Below are 12,120 nucleotides of genomic sequence, written 5' to 3' on the forward strand. Positions count from 1 at the left end.
AACAACCTTATGGGTCCCTGTAGGGAGGTTACCTTGACAACAGGTTGGAGTAGGGACAGGTTCTGGATGAGGGTGGAGGAAGGGCTCTAAAGGAATTAACATTTCAATCCTTCAGGGGACAGTGTCCAACTTCCTGGACTCATTCATAATTGGCCTCCTTGATCCACCTGACTCAATTCACCTATCTATGCTGACTGCCTGTCTAATTCTGGTTTCATGGGCTTTCCCAGGTGTTGCTCCCTAACTGAAAGCCCCTTTCCCTCAGACAGCCACCTGATGCACTCCTTCACCTTCTTTGGGGCTTTGCATGACACCTGCTCAATGAGGCTTCCCTGAATACTCTCTGAAAATTGCAGTTATTCCACAACTACCCACCCTGTGCCCCCAAGCATTTCAATTCTTTCTCTCTATCTTATTTGACTTTTCTCCTTGCATTTACTACTTTCTGACATGCTATATTTGTTTACTGTCCCCCATGCTACAATATAAGCTTTATGATAAATTCATCTACCAAGCATTCCCAGCATCTAAAAACCATACTTCAAATACAGCAACACTCCACAAATATTCACTGGATGAATTAGTAGTAACCATCCAAATCTCATTTTAAAATAACTGAATATTAAATCTGATGCAATATCTTTGGCTAAACTAAAAATTGAGAAGGCGAGGGATTCTATTCCATTTATCTTTTAATCCTTAGTTGAGCAAAATTCCTGGAAGGCAGAGAGTAATCCTTAAATATTAATTGAATTTGTTGAATTATCTTTAAGTTTTCATGCATTCTGCTATCTCATAACTGCCGATTAAAGTATATATTAATGAAGATTATTTGTAATCATGGTGGAAAATTTTACATTTCTCATGAAGTTACATGATATTTGAAATCTTTGTTCTTCATTTAAATAAACTGAGATTAAATTGGGTTTTATTGCATACTTTAAAATACCAAATGTACTTAAGGGTATGACAACTAATTAAGTTGATCAAAGCAGGTAAGATGATGAGTTTAATATCACAGAATCTGATATAAGACTATATGAATCCACATTCCATCAAAATAGCTTTCTAGCTGCCACCAATCTTGAAAAAGATCCCTAAATAGCTTTGATGAGCTATTCTTTAGACTAGAGTTATGACAGTGCCTGCTACATTGGGCTGTTGGGTTTAATGAGATGAATCATTGGATTTAATGAGCTCAGTGTGGAGCTTCTCGGTGCATGTAAGCTCTTTTTATCAATGCTGTGTTCCAACTGCTGAGTACTTTACAGCAGAAGTTACATTACATTTGTTTTTCCCAATTCTGAAGATTGATAAGGCATGAAAGAAATTGATTATATTTCTATCATAAACAGTCACTTTAATTTTAATTCAAAAGGCAGAATTACTAGACAGGAACCATATCATATATGTTATAACTTTAGTAGGGAACTTTTGTACCCAAAGACATAATGGCCCTACGCTATCTAATCTAAATTCTCTTCCTGACAACAGTCTAGCCCAGGATCCACAGGTATGAAACTCTGGTATACACTCTTTCATTTACAAAATGATGGTAGATCACACTAAATTGATAATGCTATTTTTATATAGGTTCTTTCTTAACATAGGCAGCCATTAATGACTGATCACCACTGGCAGAAGAAAAACTTAATATTCACCCTCCAGATATTGACAAATGGTACACAATTGCAATCCATATTTCCATATTTGATGTGTATGTTGAAATATGTGAAAAAGTTTTAAGAAATCAAATTATAATTTTAGGTCATAAAAGATAATGGAATAATGTACATAATTCTTAAAAACTCAAATAAGTACATAGAAATTCAGAGTTAAATTATTTTTAAAGTAAGTATAAGTTCATGATTAATAAAATTAAAATATATTTAATGGTAATTTCACCGTTTAGATACTCTGCTATAATTACAAGTAAAGCCATAATCGTCAACCTGAGATTAACAGTAATTCTAAAATTGGTTCAACTTTAAGCAGAATTCCATAGAATTCTGTGTTTTATTGTTCAGTTGAATGATATAAAAATTATAGTTGTAAACATGATTCTTTTTACTAGTTTAAAGGTCACGTTCTTCCAAGAGAAACAGAAGTCTCAAATTGAACTGCAGCCTCAAAAGGAATGGTCCAATTTTGTTTATAGTTGAATAAAACATATCTAAAATAAAAGTATGGATACTGCTCAAATAAATTTAGAGTTCATAAATAATATAATTGATTAATCATATTTTAGGATTTTTCAGATCATATTATAAAAATGTCAGAGTAATTTAAAATTAATTAAAATAGCTATATTCCAACATAGTCTTCAGAAACTTGAAGAAACTGATTATTCTGAAGTTCTATTTGAGTTGATAAGTTTGATGACATATTTATTCACCTCTGTACAGTAGTTAGTAATCTGTAGTCCCAGCAGCCTGGGAAGCGAAGAATCACAAATTCAAGGCCAGCCTAAGTAACTTATTAGCAAGGTCCTAAGCAACCTAGCAAAACTCTGTCTTAAAATAAAAAATGAAAGGAGTTATGGATGTAGCTCAGTGGTGAAGCACCCCTGGATTCAATCTCCAATATAAAAGAAAAGAAAGAAAGAAAGAGAGGGAGGGAGGGAGGGAGGGAGGGAAGGAAGGAAGGAAGGAAGGAAGGAAGGAAGGAGGGAGGGAGGAAAGAAAGAGAGAAAGAAAGAAAATATGTCCAAAAAATGTCAGAGACCAGTATGAGTTTTACCAATGTACTAGAAGCTATATTGAAAACAGTTCTATAGAACATCTAAGAACAAAAAAATTGAGAAATAATCAGTCATGCAATATCTAAGGTAGAACAAGAGAGAAAGAAGAGATTAATTTATTAAACTAGCTCTAGATTCTTAATAGCATTATTAAAATAGCTTGTTTGCTGCAAGAAAATACAAATACATGTGGATTTCCAGAAACACTCCTGAAATATATGATATGTAATATAGACCTAATGGATCTGAATTTAGAGCTCACTTATTGAACCGTTTGGCAAATAATAAAAGTAAACTGATTTAGAAGAATGGTGAAATACACAGGAATTTTCAAGCCTTTACTGTAATATTCAGAGAGGGCAATTCTGCTGTGAGCTATAACTTATTCATTTGATTTCATTTTACTTAGTATTCACTAATATTTTATTTTATAATATGTATTACTTAAATTAACAAGCCATATTTCTTTTCAAACCTTCTAGCTTGATCATAAACTTAGCCAGAATCTGTCTCACATTGATATGAACAAATTAGATGAGAAAAAATATCTGTGGTAATATTCAGCTCCACCAAAAGAGCACTTTAAAACATTTCAATACATAGATATTAGAGACACTATAAAAATGATACATATTCTTCATTCTTTATTTGAACACAGGGAATATATACACATTTCTCAGTATCAAGAGAGACATTCTATGCATAACCTAGATTCATAGCCATTTCTATTCAAAATAATAGTACTTGTAAAATTTGAAACTATACTAAACTATAATTGGTTATAACTTAAGCTACTTCTAAGAAACTCTAATAAATTTTAGCAAATAAAAACTTTAGGCAAATTAGGAAAGTTAAATATTATTTTCAATTGCTTATCACCTAAAACTCTCTAAATTCTGCATGCCAAATCACAAAGTAAGAGCCAGACATATGCAAAATTAAAAAAAAAAAATAAGAATTAAACTTTATTTTCTTCATGTGCAGTTTAACTAATGTTAGATCACACAGGCACTGTTTTGAAAGTGAATCCAATATGAATTCATGAGTAAGTATAACATATTGGTATTTAAAATTTGTCCGGCCATTCATTAGTATACCTCACCAAAAATATATAAAAGTTTTCAAAGGAAACATTTATTAAACATCAGCAAGAACTGTGCTAAGAAGGAAGGATACGAGCTGAGCAAGACCCACTAGTACCCTTAAGTAGTGTATAATCTAGTGGAGAGACAAGCAAACAAACGGATAAGATTTCAGTTCTGAGGGTAAGTGCTAGGGTAGAGGAAGATGCCAAAGAGTTAGGACAGCATGCTGGAGAGGGCCCTCACCCAGCCGGGCTCACCAGGCGTGGCTGACTGTCTGCCGGTGGTGTAGAGAGAAAGAAATCAACCTGAGAGGGGTACTGCGAGGGAATGAAACCTAAGCTGACTCTTCAAGAATGACAGGCTATCCTGGTGGGAAAGAGGCCCGTCTGGGAAAAGGTGTATAACACTTGCAAATGCTTGGAAACCTCAGAGAACCTAGGAGGCCCAGGAAACTGACCGAAGCCAGAAATAAGACTGAGGAAATAAGGAAGCATTACATCTGTGTGCTTGACTACACACAGGACCCTCTCTCCTGAGGGCAAAAAGGGCCCGAGATGAGTAGGAGTAGGGATGTGATCACATATGTGTTTTAGAAAGACAACTCTAGAAGTAAATTAAAGCAGAACAAGGCAGTCAAGAGCTAACAGTCAAGAGCTAAAGATCCAACATATGGGAGCTGGAGCAAAGAGAACAGCTTTGGGAGAGACTAAAAGTTAAGAATGGATGAACTTTTGAGATGGAGGATGGAGAATTGCTACCCATTTTCCAATGTAACATAATACAGCTGACAGCAATACTGTCATGGAGATAAGCCATATTGCAATAGAGAAGAAAGGGAGGAAAACTGGGAGAGAAGAGAGCTGGAGTGTTCAGTTTTGATCTGCTGAGTTTGTGGACCTATAACTTTGCAATCAAAGATGTCCAAGGGTGGTTAGCTATGCAAAAATGAATGAGTGCCAGCATTAAAAAATAACAAAATCATGGCATTTGCAGGGAAATGGATGGCATTAGAGCAAATTATGCTAAGTGAAGTTAGCCAATCCCTAAAAAACAAATGCCGAATGTCTTCTTTGGTATAAGGACGGCGACTCAAAACAGAGCAGGGAGGAAGAGCATGAGAAGAAGATCACCATTAAGCAGGGACGGGAGGTGGGAGGGAATGGGAGAGAGAAAGGGAATTGCATGGAAGATGGAAGGAGACCCTCACTGTTACACAAAATTACATAGAAGAGGATGTGAGGGGAAAGGGAAAAAAACAAAAAGAGAGAAATGAATTACAGTAGATGGGGTAGAGAGAGATAAGGGTGGGGAGGGGAGGGGGGATAGGAAGGGGATAGGAAGGGCAGCGGAATACAACAGACACTAGTATGGCAGTATGTATAAACGTGGATGTGTAACCAATGTGATCCTGCAATCTGTACACATGGTAAAAATAAGAATTCATACCCCACTTGAATCAAATGTATGAAATATGATATGTCAAGATCATTGTAATGTTTTGAGCAACCAATAAAAAAATGAATGAGTGCTCATTAAAGATCACTGAAGTTCTCAAGTATTTGCAATAGCAGCTAGCATTTATCCAGTGAGTCTAGTGTATGCACTATGAGTAATTTCATTTTATTATCCTCCCCACTCTAAAGAGGAGGAAAAGTATAAGTAATTTCCCAATAGTTATAAAGTATTCATCAGGCAATGTCTGATTTTAAGCTTAAACTCTTAACTACCATACTGTGTTGTATCTTGCAAAATCTATTACAGGCTTTAGGGTCAGGTAAAAAATGTGTTCAATTCTAATCTTGAGTACTTAACAGCTGTTTGACCTTGACACTGTCTAAGTCATAGTTTCTCCTCAGCTACCAAATAGTGGCTTTTAGAACTTCATTTCAAGGATATGGTATGGATTGAAGAAGGTGTATATAAAATGCTAAATGGAGTATTCATGTACCATATACTGCTGTATATATGCCCAGAGAAAAAATTCTGCTTAAACTGAAATAACTATGATCTAATTAGATTCCTTTTAATATAAAGAATTGTATTTCAATTCTTCTCCCACTTATTTTATGTCTCAATAAATATTATATATTTTGAAAAACTTGGAGACATCACTGCATCCACAAAATTTAAGGTCATTTAAATAATTCATTCAAATAGGAATCATTTCAATGTTAAGGAGTTTTTAGGGTTTTTTAAAATATTTCTATAGTGATGAATGTCACAATAAGATACCCCAGAATGATCAGGCATGTTGATGTCATGGAGAGAGCTTTGGACTTGGAGTCAGAAGACCAATGTGAAGTCCCAACTCTGCCACTTACCAGCCATGCCAACATGGGCAAGTCATTTAGCAGTTTTAAGCATACTTTGCATACTTATATATGAATATTATGATATATACACACACACACACACACACACACACACACACACACACATACATATATATTCTAAATCCAAATTCAGTAAGTAGGGTCAAGCTGAAAGGCTAGGAAAATCACCCTAGATAGTTGATTTTCAAATATGGCTGCACGTTAACATAAGTGGGAACTTTTTAAAAACATACTTTAAAAAATGGCAACCCTAAAATATCACTGGAAGGATCCTACAGATATTTTAAATATATGATTTGCAAGTTCTGGAAATTATTTTATGAAAGGTGATATGAAGAACCTTAGGTAATACCTCACACACATATCAAACATAAAACCATATTCTCTTTAACCCCAATTGCTTAAAACCAAACAACTTTCTTAGTATGTACACAGCCTAGAATAACAAGCCGAATCACCCCTTTTACTTTAGTATTGTAAGTTCCATATCTCCAGAAACCCCCAAGTCTTTGGAAAACAGGGACAAACAGTCACCCAGTATGCACGCGCACACACACGTACATAAGCTGACCCTCTTAAGAGACCCCCAGTGTATTAGAGCAAAGTACAGATTGACAGTTCCACTCTTACAAAGCATCACAACTATGATGTTCCATCATTCACTATACACCTTCAGATACGTGGTGACACTTGAAGACCTCTGATTTTAGCAAGACTCATACATACCCAGAAGCTTGGGGAAGACAGACAGCAATCATGATGACCAATATCTATTTATTAGAGTCCATACAATCAATATTTAACTCAATAACCAAAATTTTTAAAAACTTGCTTTGAAGCCCTTGCCTCCCAATAATCATTTCTGTCTACTTTCCTAAAACAGGAAATGTTCAAGAATAACATCTCTACCATTTGACAGATTTCATCATTTCACAGTAGTAGTTCCATAGCATTGTTTTCTACAGTTTTCCTAGAACAATGCAATACAAAATAAATAACAATATAATATATAATGAAATTAGACCATGCTCATGTCTATATTATAATTAAAATACAACACCTGCTAATAAACATATTAAACCAGTTCAGAAGAACAGGGATGCACCAAAACATACTTTGCTCTCTATTTTAAAATTAAATGTTCCATATACATTTTGTAGAACCATGTTATTATACGCCACTATACTATCCTCTTTTGCCTGACGGAGCTCATCATCAATCTTCAGGAAGCACTCTTGATAAACACACATAGTCTTCTTTGAGACACTACTAGTAGTCCCTATGCAGAAAAGCTTGGGGATGACAGTCCCCCATGGTGACTCTCCCAGTATCTCTAGTTACACACACTAAAGAGCTAGTGTCCTGAAGATGCTACTAATGAGACAGGAGGAAAGGCCATGCAAAATCTTCCCCTTCGGAAAATCAATCTTAAAAGGGTTGTCACGAAACTGGCACATTCCTGAACCTACAATAAATCTTAGTGAAATAAGGAAGGGCCTTGAGAATGATGGTTTTCATTCATAAAATGAGCAACAAGCAGGCTACTAATATACCTTCTAGTATTAAGCTTCTGATAGTCAACAATATAAAAACTATTTAGTATATCAGGAATAAAACCTAATGAAAAAAGCATACAATTATTTAGACCATTGAAAATACACAGCATAACTTCACTGTAGCCTTTCAAGTACTGGCTTTCCAAGGGGAGAATCAAGGGAGACTTCGAAATGTGACAGCATCATTAAGCAAAAAAAAGTGTACATCTCTAAACATGTTTATGGCGTCGCAAGGAAATTACAAAATAAACAAAAAATAGACTTAACAAACAAACAAAAGCCTTACTGCTTACAATATATTTCTTCTAAGTATGCTTTTGAATAGTCTTACAATAATTTTTTTAAATTTTTATTTGAAACTGAGATTGAATTAAGACTTACTGATTGTTCATTTAAATCCTGGGAGTCTTCCATGTGGTTTTCTCACTTCTCCTGCCACTCCCCGGTAGAAGCAGCTTCCTTCAATTAAAAATGGACTATCTAAAATTTTTTAAAAAGGGAAAAAGAAAAAGGTTATCTCTTTATTCATTTATAAAATTATCAAAACATATTGAGCTTTAGCATGATAGTTGGTAATTTGCAGAAGTATTTTTTAAGATAAATTCATTAATATCGTCTCCATATATGGATATAAATATAAACCTTTTAAATAATATCATGATAAAATTGGAGTATGTGAATAAATACTCAGAAAAAAATATATATATATAGTTGTAGATGGACACAATATCTTTATTTATTTATTTATTTTTATGTGGTCCTGAGGATAGATCCCAGTGCCTCACGCATGCAACGCAAATACTCTACCACTAAGCTACAACCCCAGCCCCCTCAGGAATCTTTTAGATAAACAAAATATCTGAAGACAACTTTGAAGACACAGTCTACCCTAAGCAATTAGTACACTATTTTGACAAGAGCGTCTATTTTAGTAAGTTTTTTCACTGCTGTAACTAAAGGATCCAACCAAAACAATTGTAGAGGAGTTAGAGCTTATTTAAGGGCTCCATAGACCACCAGCTCCATTCCTTAGGTCTAGAAGTGAGGCTGAACATCATGGCAGAAGAGTATGGCAGAGGGAAGCAGCTCACATGATGATCAAGAAGCAGAGAAAGAAGGAGACTCCACTCTCCAGACACAAAATATATACCCCACAGCCCTGCCACCAAAGAGCCACTTCCTCCAGCCACACCCCACCTGCTTCCAGGCATAACACAATTAATCCCATTAGGAATTAATTCACTGATTAGGTTAAAGTTATAACCCAATCATCTCTCTTCCAAACCTTGCATTTTCTCACATGTGAGCTTTAAGGGATATCTCACATCCAAAACATAACATTCTACCCATTCTACTCCCAAAAGCTCACAACCATCTCACAATGCAAAATACATTTTGTCCATTCAACAAGAGTTCTTATAGTTTCTACAGTTCCAAGATTGATCAAAGTTCAAGTTCAAAGTCTTCTGTGAAGCTCAAGGCAATCTCGCTTTGTAAGCTCCTGTAAAATTAAAAGCAATTTACAAGTATTCTATATAGAGAGGTACAGAGAAAACATTTCCATTCACAAAAATAGGGACATAGGGAAAAAAAGGATGAGACCAAAGTAAGACTGAACAAGTCCTACAGTACTGTGTTCGGCATCTGGAGCACATGACATGATGCCGTCCCCAAAGGGCTTGTGTAGCTCCACCCCTGTAGCCTTCTTTGTTGTAGCCCAATTGGCCTCTCTCTTGACTTGTCTCTGCTCAATTCTTGCAGCTTTCCTAGGAGGATGTCCCACATTATTGGCATTTCTTAATCTTGGGTGTTTCTACTGCAGTTTTGGCTTCCCTCTCAAATCTTTCTCAGGGAGTGCCCACAGGGATTCCGACCCTGCCACACATCGCCTGGCTTTCAAGGCCTTCCTTTGAAATCTTGGTGGAAGCCTCCAGGACACCTTAACTCCAGCTTCCTGCATTCCTGCAGAACCAGCACCATGTGGTTGACACCAAAGTCTGCCACCATCTTGAGCAACAGCCAAACCTCCAGGGACCCTGGAGATCCTGAGTGTCTGGGTGGCTGAGCACTTTGAAAAAAACTTCCAAGGACTCCTTGTGCAATAAGGATTTCCCACCGGTCTCTTCTCCAGAGAAGTTTCACTTTTACTCCCTTGAGCTTAGGTTCTTGAAACTTCCTGAGATGCCCTGAGGCCCTCTTTCTTTTTGTCCCTGGGCAAAGTCTTTAGCATTTCTTAAGCGGTGGTAATGTTAAACAATTGCAATTTCCTTAACTCCAGTTTCACTCCCACCTTTTAAATCCAAGTTTTTCAAATCTTTCTACTCTGCTTTCTGCTCTTGATCATCACAATAAACTTGGCTAAAAGCCACCAACAATATTTAGGCCACTTCCTGGATGCTATGCTGCCTAGAAATGTCTTCCATCAGATTAAGAAATCTATCACTTTTCAAATCAGTTTTAGGATAGGGGCAAAATGCAGACAACTTCTCAGCCGGAGCATAATATGAATGGCCTGTACTCCAAATTCCAAGAGTCCTCCTTCTCCTCTAAATGCTCTTGAGCTCTGTCTTCACTGTCCAGAGTCCTAGTGGCATTCTGGTCTTCTGAGTTACCACCAGAATTAGCCATTAAGCTCCGCTTACAAAAACTTAAAGCATTTCCAACTTGTACTGCTAAGCACTTTCAAAATTCCTTCCACCAATTCCAAAACAGCTCCAAAAATTTTAAACCACATGGTCAGGATAGTCACAGTAACAACCCCACTTCTCAGTACCAATTTGTGTTTTAGTCTGCTTTTTGACTGCTGTGACTAAAAAAATCCAACCAGAACAATTGTACAGAAGGAAGAGTTTATTTAAGGGCTCACAGTTAAAGAGGTCTCCATCCATAGACCACCAGCTCCATTCCTTGGGGCTAGAGGTGAGGCTGAAAATCATGGCAGAAGAGTGTGGCAGAGGGAAGTAGCTCACATGATGATCAAGAAGCAAAAAAAAAGAGAGACAGACAGATAGATACAACTCTCCAGATACAAAATTTATACCCTACAGCCCTGCCACCAATGAGCCACTTCCTCCAGCCACTCCCCACTTGTCTCCAGTCACCATACAATTAATCCCACTAGAGATTAATTCACTAATTAGGTTAAGGCTATAGTCCAATCATTTCTCCTCGCAACCCTCTTGCATTGTCTCACATGGAAGCTTTTGGTTTTTTTGTTTTGTTTTGTTTTGTTTTGTTTTTTTCTTTTTTTTATTGGTTGTTCAAAACATTACATAGTTCTTGATATATCATATTTCACACTTTGATTCAAGTGGGTTATGAACTCCCATTTTTACCCCATATACAGATTGCAGAATCACATCAATTACACTTCCATTGATTTACATATTGACATACTCATGTCTGTTGTATTCTGCTGCCTTTCCTATCCTCTACTATCCCCCCTCCCCTCCCCTCCCCTCCCCTCTTCTCTCTCTACCCCCTCTACTGTAATTCATTTCTCCCCCTTGTATTATTTTTCCCTTTCCCCTCACTTCCTCTTGTATGTAATTTTGTATAACCATGAGGGTCTCCTTCCATTTCCATGCAATTTCCCTTCTCTCTCCCTTTCCCTCCCACCTCTCATCCCTGTTTAATGTTAGTCTTCTTCTCATGCTCTTCGTCCCTACTCTGTTCTTAGTTACTCTCCTTATATCAAAGAAGACATTTGGCATTTGTTTTTTAGGGATTGGCTAGCTTCACTTAGCATAATCTGCTCTAATGCCATCCATTTCCCTCCAAATTCTATGATTTTGTCATTTTTTAATGCAGAGTAATACTCCATTGTGTATAAATGCCACATTTTTTTTTAATCCATTCGGGCATCTAGGTTGGTTCCACAGTCTTGCTATTGTGAATTGTGCTGCTATGAACATCGATGTGGCAGTATCCCTGTAGGATGTTATTTTTAGGTCTTTAGGGAATAGACCGAGAAGGGGAATAGCTGGGTCAAATGGTGGTTCCATTCCCAGATTTCCAAGGAATCTCCATACTGCTTTCCAAATCGGCTGCACCAATTTGCAGTCCCACCAACAATGTACAAGTGTACCCTTTTCCCCACATCCTCACCAGCACTTGTTGTTGTTGGACTTCATAATGGCTGCCAATCTTACTGGAGTGAGATGGTATCTTAGGGTGGTTTTGATTTGCATTTCTCTGACTGCTAGAGATGGTGAGCATTTTTTCATGTACTTGTTGATTGATTGTATGTCCTCCTCTGAGAAGTGTCTGTTCAGGTCCTTGGCCCATTTGTTGATTGGGTTATTTGTTATCTTACTGTCTAATTTTTTAACAGAACAGGCTCAGTGGCCTGTGGAGGGGCAGAGCTGCCAACCACGCCTGCAAAGTAGGCGGAACTGTGACCCACC

The 12,120-nt window shown here is 36.9% G+C and overlaps 1 protein-coding gene across 13 annotated transcripts in view; it reads right to left on the minus strand.

Moving 5' to 3' along the window:
• EYA4 (EYA transcriptional coactivator and phosphatase 4) overlaps positions 1-12,120 on the minus strand; it is a 273,585-nt gene that overhangs the window by 233,798 nt on the left and 27,667 nt on the right. For all 13 annotated transcript variants that reach the window (XM_081296065.1, XM_081296064.1, XM_081296073.1 and 10 more), the window contains exon 2: positions 8,096-8,194. In XM_081296065.1, the coding sequence (XP_081152191.1) occupies positions 8,096-8,128 (33 nt within the window). In that variant the 5' untranslated portion in view covers positions 8,129-8,194. The remainder of the gene's footprint in view (positions 1-8,095; positions 8,195-12,120) is intronic.

Source organism: Spermophilus citellus (assembly GCF_964194105.1).
Source record: "Spermophilus citellus genome assembly, chromosome: 5".
NCBI classification, from domain to species: Eukaryota; Metazoa; Chordata; class Mammalia; order Rodentia; family Sciuridae; genus Spermophilus; species Spermophilus citellus.